Source organism: Maniola hyperantus, chromosome 16 (assembly GCF_902806685.2).
Source record: "Maniola hyperantus chromosome 16, iAphHyp1.2, whole genome shotgun sequence".
Taxonomy (NCBI): domain Eukaryota; kingdom Metazoa; phylum Arthropoda; class Insecta; order Lepidoptera; family Nymphalidae; genus Maniola; species Maniola hyperantus.
Genome location: NC_048551.1, coordinates 1,697,149 through 1,717,430, shown reverse-complemented (window position 1 = coordinate 1,717,430; position 20,282 = coordinate 1,697,149). Strand labels below are relative to the sequence as shown.

Sequence of the window (20,282 nt, the reverse complement as noted above, 5' to 3'; positions counted from 1 at the left end):
AAGAATTAGCGAAATCGGTTCGGCTGTTCTCGAGATTTGCGATCAGCAACACATTCAGCGATTCATTTTTATTTATATAAATAGAGAAGATAATTTTTTAATCTTTTTTCTGTAAAATAATGTCAAATTCTAATTCGAAAGGTAGTTTTCACAGCTCAGGCGGGAGTCGGGACCCTGTAGCATCAGGATTAAGAAGTTGCTACTCGAAGCATAAAGTCGATTATAACTAAGGTATGTAAGTAAGTTTAAGTAATTAGGTAAAATATCCTGCATGCCTGAGAGTTCTCCATATTGGTCTCAAAGGTGTGGGAAGTCTACCAATCCGCACATGGCCAGCGTGGTAGACAATGGCCAAAACCCTTTTCACTCTAAGAGAAGACCCGTCCTCTTTAGTGAACCGGCGATGGGCTGATCATGATGATGATGTAGGTAACATAAATAAAAGAATAAATTTTCTTATAATGTATATTTATTCACAAAAATAAAAGAAATGTCCATACGGAATTTACATGTTGAAACAATTAAAACAAAACGCAGCCTTTACGATTACTTTATAAATAATTAAATAGCTCAATTTACATTTTCAGCATAACAATTACTGTTTTATGTAGATTGATTCAAAATATATAATATAAAATAATTTAATAAATTAGTAAATTTTTCAGGTCTTATATAAATCATCGCAAGCTGTGGCAATAACTAAGTGGGTCTACAAAATAGGATTTTTTATGTATTTCTTTATTTTTGTGTAGTTTTCAGTTTTTTGTAACCTGTTGATTGCCCTTTTAAATAAAAATAAAAAAACTTAAGAGTATGCCACCCTTGCAAAAAGATACGTAGTTTAAGTCCCGCAAATTGGGTATTTGACTCCAATTTTTTTATTACTTTATTATAAACTAGGATAAAAATAATGACGTAAACTGAAAAAAACTAATTAAATCGATCAAATAACAAAAAAGTTATAAGCATTTAAATATTTCTGATTAGACAGAGATAGCGATATAGCATTTTGATGTCACACCTTACTAATGCCATAGTAGCTTCGTGCGGTTTCATACAAATTTTCGTTTTGCAAGAAAGGGATAGAAGACCCTCCCACTCCAAAATTAAAATGCCTGTAACTTTGTAAATCTTTGTTGGATTTTAATATTTTTTATCAGCGTACGTCATTATTTTTATCCTAGTTTTTAATAAAGTAATAATATTTATCAAATTCAAAAGTACGAAAATACCCAATTGCTAATGCTCGTGGCCGCCATTTTAGTGACGTCAGCACTAGACTGAAGTTTCGAGCTGATGGTATATTTTTATTTCGGCTGACGTCAAAATGACGTCATTTCGATGTTAATGAGACATGGTTCCAGCGCAATAGCAATTTTCGGGACTTAAACCTAAAAGCAAAACACATTTAACTGAGTAGGTTCTAGGTACCAGTTATGTTACGGATATTTGCATCCGCATCCGCAAATGCGGAACATTTGCATCAATTCAGACATTGGCATCTGTAAAAGCTCCGCATTAATTGATACGGATGCGGATGCGGTACCCAACAGGGGTGTTATGGATATGTGTTTGTTGGCTTAGAAGCTTATCTGGTGTGTAAAAAAGTAGCAACGGACCGCGACGGTCATATTATTTTAAAAACGGACCCCAAGTGGAACTAATTGGTGACCCCTGCTCTATATCTAAAAAGCCGTGATATAGTCTATATCTAATGTATCTAGAAAATAATGCTACGCAGGCACCGATTCTAAGCACAACCTAATTTTAGAGTATTCGCACCCTCTTCTTACTATTGTAATATGAAAAGGACAGAAGCAGTTTGATATTTCTAAATTTAATTTTTAGATGGTAAAACCCGTGATTTTAGCACGCACTCGCGAACCTACTGTTTAAATTTGTATTGTGCACTAAAATTTAGAGTCTTTAAATGTGAAAGTCATGTTCCGTTTCTTTTTTAACAATAGTAAAAAGAAAAGGATGCAGATACCTACTCTAAATTTAGTTTAGAGAGAGACTAGAGAATCGGGGCCATAGGACCATAAGGCATCGATTTATGTATAAAGGTTTTTAGTTTGGTTCTACGTAGCAAAGATTTTAGATAGGTACATCAGTTTTTCTTAACAATTTTTTGCCGACAACTCTTAAAATACATAATATGTTTTGCAGTTAACGGTTTTATATGATATACTTAGATACATATATGTAGTCAGCTAAGCTCAACTTGTAAAAAGTAAGTTAATGTTATAAATAGCTCAATTTTACGTTTCAGATAACAGCTAGGCACCCTAATTACAAAAGTTGAAAAATATACTTAGTTTATTTGGTTGATGTTGTGAAAGAGTAATAAGACAAAAGTAACTCAATTTAACTTTGAACGGACATATATCCAAGCATCTCTTAAATCTAAATAAAAATACCAAATTCACCTAGTATCTATTCAGTACAGAAATATATTACCTAACTTGTCACAAGAGTGGGGAAAGGTGCGCTTACACGGGCAATTGAAATTACTCAATTCTAGGCAATTTTAATTAACTATGAATGAATGAATGAAATTTTAATGAACTATGAAATGATTAATTTCAGGGCCACATGAAGCAATTTACTGCAATACCTACCTGAAAACAGCAATGCGACTGCGGGACATGGAATAACATATAAGTGCTATACTTATTTACAACTAAATTAAATACCTAAATATTTAACTAGTTTTAAGAGTATTTCAAGCAATTATATGACGCCCACGCTGAGACAATGAAAAAATGGCGCTTGTGGCCTGACCTCGCGCATGAGCCATACCTGATTGGTATCCGATCCGAATCTGTGAAAATACGGATATAAAAAAATATCTACGACATATGTCATAACTCATAATCATAAGCTACCATACAAAACAAAAAGCAACGTATTTTCACGGACTCGGATCGGATGAGTGCGTAACCGCCGTAAAAGTCGGACATTGCTGTTTTCGTCGGATCTTTTCAGCAAGCACAATTTTCAAACGTCAATTTCTAGGCAATTAAATCATTTCTTCCAAACTTTTATGAGTTTGAATGATGTGAAATTGAGACTAGATTTCAATTTAGCAAAAAAATAAAAAGCCATAACGACAGTTATGCCCTTACTCGTAGGATATGACGTTAATTGTGTGATGATATTATGAACAACTGGATATTCGGCAATTCGTATCGGCGACATTGAGTAATATGGAATAGGTAAGTATATTTATGTAGCAGTTGGAAATAATATTGCTAAAACAATTGCCGAATTTTATTGGAATTGCTTAAAAATTGCTCATGCAAACACACCTTAAGACTGGGTGCGAGTCAAGTAAGTACCAACAACAAGCTCGCACCCAGTCTGCGCACTCCACGACTATATACCAACCTTCATGACATTAAATAATATTGAAATGAAATAGCCACCATTTTCGGACCTCTTTAAACCAAATCTTTTACATTTTTATCGTGTTTTTTAAACATAAACGTTATATTAAATAACCATAGATTAAGAGCGGTCATAAACTCATCCGATCCGAATCCGTGAAAATACGGAAATAAAAAACTTGGACCGAATTCGGATTTGGCTTACGCACTCTGAATCCGAGGTAATTACGGAATACGGAATAACAAAAGGAAAAGGTGACTGACTGACTGGCTTACAGATCTACCAACGCACAGCTCAAACTACTGGACGGATCGGGCTGAAATTTGGCATGCAGATAGCTAATATGACGTAGGCATCCTCTAAGAAAGGATTTTTGAAAATTTAATCTCTAAGGGGGTGAAATAATAGTTGAAATTTATGTAGTCTACGCGGACGAAGTCGCGGGCATAAGCTAGTACGGAGTAAAAATACGAAAGCGTTCGTAAAAACAGTAAGTACTATAGCTACTTCGGCCCGAATTTCTTCCGAATTGGAGATCCACGGATGACGGAGAGAAATCGGAAGAATGACGGAACTCGGACTAGTGCGTAAATTACCATACAAGTAGATCTATGACAGCGTTGCCAGTTTTTATAATTGCCAAGTCGGGATTTTGGAACTTTTTGAGTGAAAAAAGCGGGATTCTTTCGTCGAAAGCGGGACATGTTAAAAAAACGCATATAATCAGACGTTTATGACGTTTACGTAACAATATATGTATAGCAAAAATCGCGCGTTTATCTTCATTACGTACGCTCCGGGCGGGCGGCCAGTCCACACTTCCCAACAAGAAAATAGTACTCCTAAAGATATCTTAAAGACAATAAGGCATCTTACAATTTTTTTCTTGTCGGGCTTGTCTGTGCCAACCGCTCACGTTTCCTCAGCACGCTGCACGCACGGTCGAGTTAGCCCCGAAAAGCGGGACTGAGCCTGTCCCGCGCGGGATATTTGATTTTGACTTGAAAAATCGGGACGTCCCGCCAAAATCAGGACGTCTGGCAACGCTGATCTATGACAACTTCGCAACGTACTTTCAAGGATTCGGATCGAATGCAGTGCGTAACCGTTCTAAAAGGTCCTTTTATTTGACGGCATGTTTAGTAACAAGACTTATAATATGACTCAATAGTGATTTACATAATATAACCCTACCCTAGTTTCAGTCGCCTCTCTCCAGCAGCTTCCTGACCAGCCGCCAGTCTTCCATGATGTCGGAGTCGGGCAGCATGTACACCACGTACGGTGGTGACACCGCCACCTGGTGCAAAATAATTTACAGTTATGTATGTACCTACTGGTTAAGATATAATATGGTATGGTTGGGATAAAATCCGAAATGAGGAGATCCGCAGGAGAACCAAGGTCACTGACATAGTCCAAACTATTAGTATTACTACAACCTTTTAACCAGTCATCATCATCATCATCAGCCTGTGGACGTCCACTGTTGGACATAGGTCTTCCCTAAAGAACGCCACAACACGCGGTCCTCTGCCTTCCTTTTCCACCCTGTTCCCGCCAGCCTCTTTATATCGTCGGTCCATCGTGCTGGAGGGCGTCCCACTCTACGCTTGCTTATACGCAGTCTCCACACAAGGACTTTCCGGCTCCAACGGCCATCGCCTCTACGACAGGCATGACCTGCCTACTGCCACTTTAGTTTGGACTATGTCAGTGACCTTGGTTCTCCTGCGGATCACCTCATTTCTGATCTTACCCTCAGGGAATCTCCTAGCATAGCCCTCTCCATAGCTCGCTGAGCGACTATGAATTTGTGAACAAGGCCGTTTGTCAGTGTCCACGTTTCAGCACCATAGGTGAGGACGGGAAGGACACCCTGGTTGTGAGCTAAGGAGTAAGCCTCTACCTCTAATCTCGTGTCCGTCATAATATGTGTTATACCTAGCCAAAATATAAAAAGCCTGAAAGAGAAAATATAAAAAAAACAACACCTACCTGTCTGCGTCTTCTTTTTCTACCCCACACCTCGTTGCACGGCCAGAGGTCTACTGTGTGTCTCTCTTCTTCTATTTTTCTTATTTTCTCCAGGATCTCTTCTTTTAGGGATTCATATGACAGCCATTTCTCACTCTGTTGACAAAGAGAAGCTAACTTTAATAAACATTTTCAAGTATAACTTTTGTAGTTAACTTTAACTTTGCTTACATCTGTTACAATATATTATACTTGCCATTTTAGTTATAATGCATACACTTTGAGAACGCACTCGCCATATTTGCTCTATGTGTCATGTCAAAAGTACGGTTTACCCTTAGATTAAGGAGTACGAACTAAAATCGTACTTTTAACATGACAGTTGACACGTAGACATATAGAATATGACGTTCTCAAAGTTTATGCACAATAAGAGATTGTATACAATAGAATTATAGTGTCGCGTGTTAAAAAACTATGTGCCCTGCACATTGCCACTTCGTCTTGCAACCCGTTGAGTTATGTCGGTTACTCTAGTTCTCCAACGGATCTCCTCATTTCGGATTTGATCACGTAGAGAAACTCCAAGCATGCTCTCTCCATTGCATCGCCCGCTCAGTAATTCTGAGCTTTCTTATGAGGCCCATAGCTAGTTAGCGACCATGTCTCGGATCCATATGGTACTGGCAACACTGGATAGGGCAGTAGTTCGGCTCTGTCATTTGTATGGGATTAGGTAAGTAACAAAGAGAGTCCTATACTAAATTATCTCCGTGGATAGAGTAGGTATAGGAAAATTTTACTTCGAGAAAGTTCCGTTTAAGCTAAAAGTTGCGAGGTTTTCAACACGAGGCAAGTAGCGTTCATTAGAGGAATTACTTATAAGCTTTCCCGTGTCGAATTTCTCCTTCATAGAAACTCGGAATGTATTTACTAACGAAGTTAACAGGGGTCTCTCCGTCACTCGCTCCATACAAACCTAGTTTGGTTTTAGGGTTCCGTACTTCAAAAGGAAAAAGGAACCCTTATAGGTTCACTTCGTTTTCTGTCTGTCTGTCTGCCTGTCTGTCTGTCTATCTGTCTGTCTATATATCTGTCTATCTGTCTGTAATGTCTGTCAAGTAACCTACAGGGTACTTCTCGTTGACCTAGAATCATGAAATTTGTGGTTACATTAGTACTTTCAACTTTCAAAGTAAGATTACTTTACCAAGTGGGATATCATATGAAAGGGCTTTACCTATACATTCCAAAACAGATTTTTATTTATTTTTATGCATCATAGTTTTTGATTTATCGCGCAAAATGTCGAAAAGATACGACTGTAGTACGGAGCCGAGGATAGCCTCGGCTACGGATCCTAAGCTAAGGACTAAGGTTTATAAAGAGGCTCGATCCTAACGTGAAAATAAGCTTTAACTAAATCAGTGTAAATTTAGTAAATACTATAGTAGTAAAAAAAATTGAAAAGCGTGAAATAAATAAATAAAAATCTTTTTTATTCGAATAAACTTTTACAAGTACTTACGAATAGTCGGATCTACGGATAGCATCTACCACTGGTTCGGAATGCCTTTCCTACCGAGAAGAACCAGCAAGAAACTCGGCGGTTGCTCTTTTCAAATATTTGATATAGGTACAAGATTATGCCATATATAAAATAGTATTTGCAGTCCTGTGCGTTGCCGGAACGAGCTGCAGGTCAAATCCACGCTCTTTTATCATTTAGATAATCTTCAATTGTGTAATATGCTTTTTTCAGGAGCATATTTTTATAGATTTTTTAACCTTGTGCAAAGGTAAGTCCAAAATAGTTTGCGGGATTTTATTATAAAAGGTAATACCCCTATGTAATGTAAGGAAAGAGAAACGATGCTACAAGCTATAGATAAGCACCTTTTAATTCTCGTAGGATCTTGCATTGCATCGATCTTTACTATCTACTACTCTACCTAAACTGAATAGATACATAATAAAGAGAAATTCGACCCAATATGTTGTGATAAAACATTTGGTAGAGAAAGTAAACGTTCACAATTTCGCAGGACAAAATATAGAAAATTAGATAAAATAGGTAACAATAATTAATTCAGTGCCTCCAGTAAAAAATGGAAGAAATAAAAATACGAGACTTTACAGGAAAGGCAAAAAACATAATTAATCAAATAAAAGTACTCTTAATAATTAATCTTTATCTATCTTCATAATATATAAAAGGAAAAGCTATTATGACGTACACATCCGCTAAGAAAGGATTTTTGAAAAGTCAACCCCTGAGGAGGTAAAATAGGGGGTTGGAATTTGTGTAGTCCACGCGGACGAGGTCGCGAGAATAAGCTAGTTTGTAATATTTCTCAGTCTAATTCATAACATTGCTATTGTATGGAAAAAATGCTCTTGTTTAAATAAGTCAATGCTTAAGTTTATCGTCACCTTATAGAGAAACAGACTTTAAGCGCCAGACCTTCGTTAAAATGTAAAAGCTGAAAGTTTCTCTGCGTATTGTCCCCAATACAGGGAGGAACTACTAACGACTAGAAGTTTGGATCATCGTGACTTTGGCAGATAACAGGTAACAAAGGTGTGTAAAATCTTTCGTCAAAGTATAAAAAGTGCATTTTTTATTGTACAATAATGGCAACCCCCCCCCCCCCCCCCCCAGTCATTCTTAGGGGGTTGCAAATATTCTAAGTGTCTGGCAATGCATGACGTGATTTCTAATACCTACGGTTTCTATTACGAATACCGGCCAAGTGCGCACCGAGGGTTCCGTACCTCGTATTTTGCACGATAAAAATCTGTTTTAGAACCCACGGGTAAAACCCTTTCATATACCTCACTAGGTATATAATCTTACTTTGAAAGTTGAAAATACTAATTATTTGTTCATGAACACATTTTAATGTTTTTTGTGATGCAACCACAAATTCACGATTTTTGGATTTTTCCCCTTACGTGTACTATAAGACCTACCTACCTGCCAAATTTTATGATTCTACGTCAACGGGAAGTACCCTATACAAAGGTTTCTTGACAGACACGACAGACGGACAGTACGGAACCCTAAAAATTACTCTATATATACTTTGACGAAAGATTTTATATACACGGTAGTGTTTCGTGTGATGGAATGGGATTTTCCGAAATTCCACAGTTGACTAGTAAACAAGTTATCAAACACAGCATATTTATGTTGCGAGAAATGAGCGCCCAGTGGTCACCCTACTATTTGTAACCATTGCAGTTTAGGGGAGAGGCAGGTGAAGATAAGACAATAAGATGAGAATGTGCAAACTCAAACTTAAACTCAAATTATTTATTCAGAATAGGTAAAATTTTACGCTTACTGATGGTCAAAATTTTAATTTGTCAGATGAGATAGTGATAGCACTATAAGTATAGCGCGATGATAGCGCTTTTTTGCAGTTAGATAATACAAACTTGACGGTAAACTTGATCGTGAAATGCCAGCTTAATGTTCATGTACCTATGTGAGTTTTTTTATTCCATAGTAACATCTCATTATTATTATTATAACATCTCACACCACTCCTTTTTTTTTGGGAAACAACAACCACAACACATTTATGTTGCGAGAGATGGTCGCCCTACTATTTGTAACCATAGCAGTTTAGGGAGAGGCAGGTAAAGATGACACAATAAGATTAGGATGCGCTTTTTTGCAGTTACACACGTTACATGGTAAATGGTGATTCACGGACGCCCTACACAGTTTGCTCATCAGAACTCTTTATTTGATAAGGGTGATTCAATCGCCGAATAATCTTTAACTGGGGAATATTAACGGTATAAGTCCTGCAAATTGCTATTGCGCTGGAACCATGTCTCCTTAACATCCTTAGGTACCTTTTTTGAATTTAGTTTTTAGAGTTTAAGATTTTCGCCAAGACGCCGGCCGCCATGAAAAGACTGACAGACATTTTCTCATTTAACGTTAATAATGTATATCATACAAGTATGAATAACCAGCTTGCCTCACGTATTTAGTCGACCCTAGTGTAAAAGGACCCCGCATGGGTTCAAAACTAGTCGGGCTAACGTCGACTAAACACGTGAGTAAAGCCGGTTTTTCGTACTTGTATAATGGAAATCACTACGATAGTTTAAACGCTAAAATGTATAATATCGTTAACTAATCCACGAAATATGAACAAATCCTTATTTCAAGTGAACTACCTAATTATTATTTCGCAAAAGTTTTTTACTAACAATGACATTACAATTTGAAAAGGGCACAAATAAAGGTCATGTGAACATTAACAAACTAGTTTTTACTAAGTAGTTATATTCGTAGCTTTGCTGTGGATAACAAGTTATCTCTTTATGTATTTTAATACATTCATTTTAACAAGTCTAATTATAATAAAAAATAAAGAAATCGTAATAAAAATAATTAAAAATACGACTGCCTTGCCAAAAAGGAACTAATAAAAAATAAGTATTCACATTTCAAAATGGCATGATTTTTTTCAAAAACACAATAGCGAGTGTCACTCGGTAGGTATGTTGTAAGGATTCTAACGATACCCCAAAATCTGCCCCCCGATTTTGTAAGAATAACCATTTCATCGCTATCGCAATCGTCAAGTAATTCTGCCCTTTGATTGGTTGATTCGCTGTTTACATTTTTTCACAGCCAATCAAAGGGCAGAATTTCTTGACGATTGCGATAGCCATGAAATGGGTTTTCTTACACAATTGGGGGGCTGTTCAGGCATTCAGAAGTTATGGTGGAATAAATAAATTCACAAGATCCCGACATGATCCCTGAAAAATATTAAGTACCTACCTACTGTCCTTTTTAGGGTTCCGTACCCGAAGGGTGTTACGAGACCATACTATTAAGACTCCGCTATCCGTCCGTCCGTCTGTCTGTCAGCGGGCTGTATCTCGTAAAACGTAGGTAGAGACTCTAGAGAGTAGACATTTTCACAGAATGTGTATTACTAATGCCGCTATAACAACAAATAATAAAAAATTCAAAATGGCCGCCATAAAAATTAAAAAAAATTAAAGTGTTATTTCTTGTATGATGGTACAAAACCCTTCACGAACCCTGCGAGTCGGACTCGCACTTGACCGATTTTTTTGGGCGGTCGCTCTAATATGCCCACGGTTAGGCAAACCGGCCAATGTATCAACGCTGTTTCCAAATTGCTCCGTGTTTTGATGCTTGTAAGAAAATCTACAATAGATAAGAAATCGGTTACCTAGCACGTTATTCTATATACATATTAATTTGCGAAAGTGTGTCTGTTACGTTGTCGTCACTATCGGGTGCATCTATTATAGAGAGAGAGAGCCAGCGCGCCAGACCTTCCTTATTTTATAAAAGCTGAAAGTTTCTCTGCATATTGTCCCCAACACTGGAAGGAACGTTTGGATGTTTGTTTGGGGTTTTGTTTGTATTAGAAATCACGTCATGCATTGTAGGCGTTTTCATGTAGGCATTACAACAGAGAGCACGTCTCTATAACGTAGACCCAAGTAAGAAAGGGTTTAGAGTTCAAAAGCGATTTAAAAAAATGCTAAATCCACGCGGCAAAAGTCGCAGGCATCACCTAGTTAGAAATTTATAAGAATCTAAATTATATATATACAATAAAGCTGACTGACTGACTGATCTATCAACGCACAGCCAAAACTACTGGCCGAATCGGGTTGAAATTTGAAATGCAGATATCATTGAATTAATATAACAGCTATAAGACGTACATCCGCGACATCTCTCAACGCGTAAAACAGAGGTTTGAAATCTGTGTAGTCCACGCAGACGAAGTCGCGGGCATAAGCTAGTGTAGAATAATCCCGTTATATTTTTTCTATTATAGAGGTAGGTACCTGTAGAGTGTAGATACAGATAAGTAGTGCAGAAAGTAGCATTCTCTACAAGGCGCATACGGCATAGCTTGGGCATAGAATTGAATGCCGGTGAATCGCAATTCGCAACTTCGCAACACGTGGCCGAGTCCACAAAGAGAGCTCAGCGTCGACGCGCGCGCACCCAACATGGCCGCCTTCCGGGAAACGCGGCGAGGTCGCGCGCGCTGACGGCCGGACGCCATGTTGTCGGACAAATTTATATTAAGCGTTTCAACTGAGAAGACTATAGGCACAGTTCACGACCGTAGACGGAGTAAAAAATCTAGACAAAGGAACGTTTGCTTTCTCATTCATACTAAAAAGAGAGCACAGATAAAGTTACTAATGTGATAATAAGAGACGCAGCTAACCTATCTTTTGTCCCTTATCGTGTAACCGATTTTTTTCAAGGAATACAACTTTAGTTGCAAAACAAACTTTGAGAATTCGTGGCATCATTGTATTTCTCATTAGTCATTTACTTGTTTTCACATAAAAAACGTTTAATACAAATGTTGTTAATCGGTTTATACAAATATTGACTACTAAACAATGGTAATTGTCGTGTTATTCATCGTTACGTCGGGCTATCGCTATCTCAGTCGCGGTTACACAGTACTTTAGTCTAGCTTTTTTATTCAGTCTACGTTCACGACAGTTAGGGAACTTCTAACAAAACGTCAAAGCTTCGATGTCACTGGCAAGGCCATAAAGTAGCCCTATTTATCTTTGATTTTACGTCACCATAGTCTAATAATATTTGACATAATATAGTCGATTCAGGATCAAACCGTTCCCTCACTCTAGCTCACTCTGTCAGTACGGCAATAGCGGAATTAAATCAACAAATTAGTGTACCTACTTAATTCATCTAGATGCATTAAATCTACGGCACCTATATAACTATGATAAGTGATGATCCACAAACTACAAACCATCACTGCGTGCTAAACTGTTTGTTGACCCCAATAAATACAGGGTGTAACCAGAACGCTAGCAAAAACTTAGCGTTATTGTTATAATGCCTAAACACAATCCAATACCAATAACCATTTGCCTCATTTTGTAGTTTTAGTGATTTAGTAATTTTCAAACCCGCAATGTATAGCGTGCAAACCTCGGGTCAATGCCTCACCTACTCCGAGTGGCCTACTTACGCAACGTTCGTTGACCTCTAGCGTCAGTCAGACGTTTAATTTGCAACATATCGTAAACTTTTACAAATTATAAGATTTTTTTATATATTTTATCACTTCGTTTTTTTGTGGTATTATATCAGTTATCATTAGTAGGTACTATCGCCTGTTTTCATTTTTGCTAGCGTTCTGGTTACCTTCCTTTCTCCTTTATGACAAAATATTTTAGATTTCCTTTAACTTCGGAGGGTGAACTTCGGAGGGTGTCGCACTTCAAATACCTTGGTCATATTGTAACTGAGGATTTGAAGGACGACTATGACATGGAGAGAGAAAGGAGAGCTATTGCGGTCCGATGTAATATGTTGGCTCGCAGGTTCGCTCGTTGTACTTTAGATGTTAAAATAACACTTTTTAAAGCATTCTGCCAGACATTATACACGTGCGGCCTGTGGGTCAACTATACACAGAAGACCTACAATGCGCTCCGAGTGCAATACAATAACGCCTTCAGGGTGATGTTGGGGCTCCCCCGACACTGTAGTGCATCGGCTATGTTTGCGTACGCGTACACGGATGACTTTTATTCAGTCATGCGCAAACGAGATGCATCGCTGATGCGCAGAGTGAGAGGGAGCACCAACGCCATACTGAGGGTTGTTAGTGAAAAGCCTGACTGCCGCATATTGCGGCACTGGGTAAATACACATGTGTATGTACCCAGTGCCTCAGTGCGTACCGGGAAATATTTAAATTAAGGTTTTTAATTTTTTAAATTACATGTAAGTTATACGTACTAACATAGTTTTAAGTCTTTAAATATTACTACTATTTACTAACACCATATGGACCACGGTCTGAAATAAAGAAATTTATTTATTTATTATTATTAACATACTGTACGATACAAACCAACAAATACGGTAAAAGTGTGATGCCTAGTCCCTACGTACAGGTGTTACAAAGTACCTCAATAGCTCAACGGTTAAAGGAGCGGACTGAAAACCGAATGATCGCCGGTTCAAATCCCACCCGTTGCACTATTGTCGGCTACTCCTAGCACAAGCTTTACGCTTAATTGGAGGGGAAAGGGGAATATTAGTCAGCAATTAACTTGGCTAATATTCTTTTAAAAAAAGTCCCTTGCAAATTGCAGATGGTCTTTATAATTGTAACGGATAGTATGTTGCGTGATGCATCCTTTGTGATTTAATAGCTATGCAACTGCGTTAGGACGCTGCTTTCTAATGTTCGTTATCATCACTTATCTTGTTTATTTAGATAATACGGTATACTACGTTAATGATATTATTTTATAAGCAAATTATTCACGCGACTCCCTGTGAATATTTTTTTTTAGGAAACCCATTGAATTTTTAAATGAAAATTAAAAGATGTGATTTTTTGTATAGCGGTAGTTTATCTACAATTCATTATTAAAGAGAAATTTTTTAAAAAATCATGATTTTAGTTAGGCAGAAGTTGAGTTAGGCAGAAGCCTAAATTTTGGGTCCAGACTTAAAATAGGTACAGGTTACTATTATTAGGTAACTATTATTTTAAGTAGAAATTAAGTTTAACCCTTACAAATTGATTACCCATAACTTAGATCATATAAAAAAAATACTAAAAAAATCTCCCCGGCGGGGAATCGAACCCCGGTCTCCCGCGTGACAGGCGGGGATACTTACCACTATACTACCGAGGATTACAATCGGCGCAGTGAAAATTAGCGACAGTTATCTCGTCATATATCTGGCTTATGAGGCCTGATAAGAAAGCTCAGAGTCACTCAGCGGGCGATGGAGAGAGCTATGCTTGGAGTTTCTCTACGTGATCAAATCATAAATGAGGAGATCCGTAGGAGAACTAGAGAAACCGACATAGCTTAACGGATTGCGAAGCTGAAGTGGCAATGGGCAGGACACATAGTTCGTACAACCGATAGACGTCGGGGTCCCAAGGTGCTGGAATGGCGACCTCGCACCGGAAGACGCAGTGTTGGAAGACCCCCCACTAGGTGGACGGACGACATCAGACGAGTCACAGGGAGCCGCTGGATTCAGGCGACGCAAGACCGTGGCGTGTGGAAGTCCCTACAAGAGACATATGTCCAGCAGTGGAGGTCTATCGGGTGATGATGATGATGATGATGATATCTGGCTTATGCTCGCGACTTCGTCCGCGTGGACTACATAAACTTCAAACCACCATTTAACCCATTTAGGGGTAGAATTTCGAAAAATTATTTCTTAGTGGATACCTACTCTTTACCTACAAAGAACACACCCTCCAAACTTCAAGTCTCTAGGACCAGCGGTTTTGGTTAAAATTCTTATGTACCTACATAAATGTACTTTCGTAATCCCTTTTGTTGTTTCTAAAAAGTTTTTATTAGATTTCTTTGTTCATATATTTGTCATTCTGTCAAAATCGGTAACTGATTGAACTATGGCGTGGAGACCTTGGGTGCTGTGGAACTGGGGCCCAAGCTCTTTTTGAGGATATTTTAAAAACCGGCCAAGTGCGAATCAGACTCGCGCACTGAGGTTTCCGTACTACATTCTACAATCGTATTTTATCGACATTTTGCCCGATAAATCAAAAACTACTTTCTAGATCTCGTTCAAACCAATTTTCGGTGGAAGTTTGCATGGTAATGTAAACATCATATATTATTTTTAGTTTTATCATTCTCTTATAATTTAGAAGTTACAGGGGGGGGGGGGCACACACATTTTACCACTTTGGAAGTGTCTCTCGCGCAAACTATTCAGTTTAAAAAAAAATTATATTAGAAACCTCAATATCATTTTCGAAGACCTATCCGATACCGCACACGTATGGGTTTGATGAAAAAAAATTTTTTGAGTTTCAGTTTTAAGTATGGGCAACCCCCAAATTTTTTGTTTTTTTTTCTATTTTTGTGTCAAAATCTTAAAGCGGTTCACAGAATACATCTACAGTTACCAAGTTTCAACAGTATAGCTCTTACAGTTTCGGAAAAAAGTGGTTGTGACATACGGACGGACAGACAGACAGACGGACATGACGAATCTATAAGGGTTCCGTTTTTTGCCATTTGGCTACGGAACCCTAAAAATCAGATACAAGTTAGCCCTTGACTGCAATCTCACCTGGTGGTAAGTGATGATGCAGTCTAAGATGGAAGCGGGCTAACCTGGAAGGGGTATAGAAGTTTTTAATAAACCAATGCATGCCCTTTTGGTTCCTACACGGCATTATCCCGGAACGCTAATTTATCGCTTGGCGGGACGGCTTTGCCGGTAGGGTAGTAACTAGCCACGGCCGAAGCCTCCCACCAGACCAGACAGAATTATAAAATTCCAAATCTCTGCCAGGAATCGAACCCGGGACCTCCCACTAATAAGACCACAGCGTTTACCACTGCGCAAGGGAGGTCGTCAATACAGTCATCATCATCATCATCATCAGCCTGTGGAGTCCACTGTTGGACATAGGGCCTTCCCTAAATAGCGCCACCACACCCGGTCCTCAGCCTTCCTCATCCAGCCACTTCCCGCCAGCCTCTTTATATCGTCGGTCCATCGTGCTGGAGGGCGTCCCACACTACGCTTGCGCGGTCTCCACTCAAGGACTTTCCGGCTCCAACGGCCATCGCCTCTACGACAGGCATGACCTGCCCACTGCCACTTCAGCTTGCTAATAGTTTGGGCTATGTCAGTGATCTTGGTTCTCCTGCGGATCTCCTCATTTCGGATCTTATCCCTCAGGGAAACTCCTAACATAGCCCTCTCCATAGCTCGCTGAGCGACTATGAATTTGTGAACAAGGCCGTTTGTCAGTGTCCACGTTTCAGCACCATAGGTCGGGAAGAACTAGTGATGTGCTGGATCATCAAAAATGTAGATCCACGGATACGGATACGAATACGGATATCCGGAACATCACTAGGAAGAACACAATAGTCAATACAGTAGTTGATATAAAACATTTCACAATGTTGCAACGCTTTGATCTCTGACTCATTGGCAGTGGGTGTTCACTGGTAATTGCAAATTGGTATACATTTGAAACATCGAGGGATGACTCAACGGGACTTATATTGTAAGCACTGTAGGTACAGCGAGATGGTCGAATGACGTCATCAAAGACATGGGACTTATAAAGTAAGCACTGTAGGTACAGCGAGATGGTCGAATGACGTCATCAAAGCCATGGGACTTATAAAGTAAGCACTGTAGGTACAGCGAGATGGTCGAATGACGTCATCAAAGCCATGGGACTTATAAAGTAAGCACTGTAGGTACAGCGAGATGGTCGAATGACGTCATCAAAGCCATGGGACTTATAAAGTAAGCACTGTAGGTACAGCGAGATGGTCGAATGACGTCATCAAAGCCATGGGACTTATAAAGTAAGCACTGTAGGTACAGCGAGATGGTCGAATGACGTCATCAAAGCCATGGGACTTATAAAGTAAGCACTGTAGGTACAGCGAGATGGTCGAATGACGTCATCAAAGACATGCGTAAGGCCCTCGAATACGTTGTAAAAGGTATGCTTCTGTTCGTTATTTTCAAAATTTTATCTTTGAAAATAAATAGGTAGGTCCAATTTTTATCAATATTAATATTGTCAACCCCTATTTCCCTCCCTTAGGGGATGAAATAGGGGTTGAATTTTCAATTTTTTTTTTTTTTTAAAGAATATTAGCCATGTTAAAATGACTAATATTCCCCTTTCCTCTCCAACTAAGCGTCAGGCTTGTGCTAGGAGTAGGTACGACAATAGTGCAACGGGTGGGGTTTGAACCGTTTCGTTTTTATTAGCAGATGTCTACGTCATAATAACTAAGTAACACACTGTACAATGCACAATAATACACTGAATGTGTGCGTTTGCGAGCGCTTGCTTGCGACTGATTGGTCCGACATGCACGCACACTTACGCAATGCCCGTGTATCCGACGTAACCACAAGTAAAGTCCACTCGCCTTCGTGAATTGCAAGAACTGTAGTAAGCAATGGAAGAAAAATGCATGATGAAGCCAAAGGCAATATTCAGGTAAAGAGGTGTTTGCTTATCAGCCCGGGCGTGCTATCTACGATATTCACTTTTCTATCTGATACGCTTATCTGTACCGACTACCGAGATAACGGTGATCATTGTGCCTTGTTTTATCCGCAAGGATTTACTTTTCAATGTGAGTATTATAAAATGTATCAAATAGGTATTGTGGCTAATTCCGTTGTACACAATTTCTAAACTAAACTAAAATGAGACAACATAATGTGGCTAATTCCAATGTACACAATCTCTAAACTAAACTAAAATGGCACGTCTAAATCTATTGCTATCCCTTTCATAATGTTGCTTGCGGAAAAGGATGGCACTAAATTTAGACCTGTTAATTTAGTTTAGTTTAGAGATTGTGTACAAGAGAATCGGCCCCATTAATTAGTTAGGATATTTAAAAATACTGTGGGAACTCTTTAATTTCCCGGGATAAAAAGTAGCCTATGTCTCCAGGCCTTTAACTATAGGTACCCATGCAAAAAATCAGGTCAATCCGTTGCTCCGTTGCGACGTGATTGAAGGACAAACCAACAAACCAATAAACCAACAAACAAACACACTTTCGCATTTATAATAAGGGTACTGGTAAAACCAACTAGTTTTTGATAAGCAATAAGATTCACAATGTGGGTGGTTTTTTCCAAATTATATCTTTAATGGTTCATACAAGAATGTATGAACTAGGTATTTATTTTGAAAAAAAAAAAAAAAAGTTTTATACGGCACAGTAAAAAAGGAATGAAGCTACATTATTTTGTAAATGGTATATAAAAAAAAATGGAAATAAAACCCAAGTGACAATTATTTAGATAGGTACTTCTAGATAATATATTTTGGAAATTTTCAATTATAGCGGTCCCGAGTGGTTCATACAAATTTTGTAGTATTTGGATGAAACCCTTTATATAATAATATAATATATAAATAACAATATAATACCTACTATATTCATTCTTGGTACTAAATAGGAAGGTTGCTATTCAAAATTTTCAATTAGAAAATTTTTAAATGGAAAAATTAAATCTGAAAAAAATTGATATTGCGATTTTGGAAATGTTTATAAAAATCTCATTAGGATTGTATATGCAATATGCGTACTTACACAATTTGAATGGACTGTAACATTTTTGGGTTGTATGTAAATTTCCAAATTTTGTTTGGAATAGGGCTCGTAGCACCGGTGCGGCTACGAGGGTGCTACGCGCTACGAAATCTATTAGACGTTAACTATGTATGAAGTTTCAATTATGTATGAACCGTAACTGGTATTGAATAATTAGTTTGTATGGTGCATTGACTAATGTAGACCCGTGGCGTTGTCTGTATAAACTAATAATTACGCAACTTGTAGCAAAACTTTATCCGTTGATGCTTATCCGTATCACGGTTAAGTACAAAGTTTAATAGTATATATTGGCTCTTATTATTATAATTATTGTCTTTTATTTTTATTGTATAAGGCCGAGGCCAAAAATTTATTTAGGGAGGAGGGGGAAGGGGTTTTGAATACAAATCCTTTCATGAGAACAGGATATATAATGTTATAAATATGTTTCTTAAGCGTAACGAAAATAAAAGCACGAACGCAGCGAACGCAATATTTTTTGATAGTTTACAGAAAAAAATTAGAAAAATCAAGAGCGAGTGGGATTTTGAAATGAATAAAATTGCTTAGCCATTTTTGACAACAACTTCGAGATGACTTCGAGTAAATCAAAATTGCACACTCTGACCTCATAATTTTATATGTATGATGAAATTTTATAACGTAATTTTGTTTCTATGGTGTGCAAACGACATTCTACCCACCTCAGGGTGGTAAAACCAATTTTATGGTAGATAAAATAGATAAATTTTAAAACAAAAACTGTTTACGAGATATTTCACCGCGATTAATAAATAGCCTCATATGATGACAGAAGGTCTGGCTCATTTTTTGCACAATCAGCCTGGCTGTCCAGCGCGGAAATATCAGCCAGTATTTTTGGCGCCATTCCACGCGGACATGATTTCGCGCACCAAGGGTTCCGTACTACAGTCGTATTTTTTCAACATTTTGCACGATAATTCAAAAACTATGATGCATAAAAATAAATAAAAATCTGTTTAAGAATGCACACCTAAAGTCCTTTCATATGACACCCCATTTGATATAGTTATCTTACTTCGAAAATTAAAAAGACTAATTATTAGTTCATGGCCACAAATTAATTTTTTTTGTGTGATGTAACCCCAAATTCACGGTTTTCAGATTTTTCTCCCTAATGTCTGCTATAAGACCTACCTACCTGCCAAATTTCATGATTCTAGGTCAACGGGAAGTATAGTATACCCTGTAGGTTTCTTGACAGACCGACAGACAAACACAGAAAGATTGACAGACAGACAGATAGACGGGCAGACAGACAGACAACAAAATGATCCTATAAGGGTTCCGTTTTTCCTTTTGAGGAACGGAACCCTAAAAATAAAAGAAAGAAAAAAAACTGTTAAAATCAGATTTATTATTCAGTTTAAAGATCATTGGTTATTCAAGATTCAAGATTATTTGCAGAAACACATTTTACAATAAGATATTTATAATTGTCTAGTAGAAATGTTTCACCATACATAATTATTAGACATGCAAAATTAGTACCTAGTTAAACAATTTAATATTTAGCATAATAAATATATTATGCTAAATATTAAATTGTTTTTTTTTTTTAATTCAAAATTTCATCTATTGTAATACAAATGACAGCTAGTATATTATGCTCTTATTATTAGGTATAGGTAATAATCAGCTCTGAATGGGATAGGCGACATAATTTTCAGAATAAAATAGATATGTAT

At 37.8% G+C, this 20,282-nt stretch overlaps 1 protein-coding gene and 1 non-coding gene across 2 annotated transcripts in view; both read right to left on the bottom strand.

Annotated features, from left to right (window-relative positions):
• Nucleotides 1–457: 457 nt before the first annotated feature.
• The window catches only part of Brms1 (breast cancer metastasis-suppressor 1-like protein), an 85,140-nt gene continuing 65,315 nt past the window's right edge, over nt 458–20,282 (bottom strand). Inside the window, exons 4-5 of the mRNA XM_034976875.2 lie at nt 5,389–5,523; nt 458–4,690 (exon numbers count right to left, since the gene is read on the bottom strand). Of these exons, the coding sequence (XP_034832766.1) occupies nt 4,592–4,690; nt 5,389–5,523 (234 nt within the window). The 3' untranslated portion in view covers nt 458–4,591. The remainder of the gene's footprint in view (nt 4,691–5,388; nt 5,524–20,282) is intronic.
• On the bottom strand, nt 14,023–14,094 carry TRNAD-GUC (transfer RNA aspartic acid (anticodon GUC)). Its single transcript has one exon. It is a non-coding gene; the product is annotated as a tRNA-Asp (tRNA).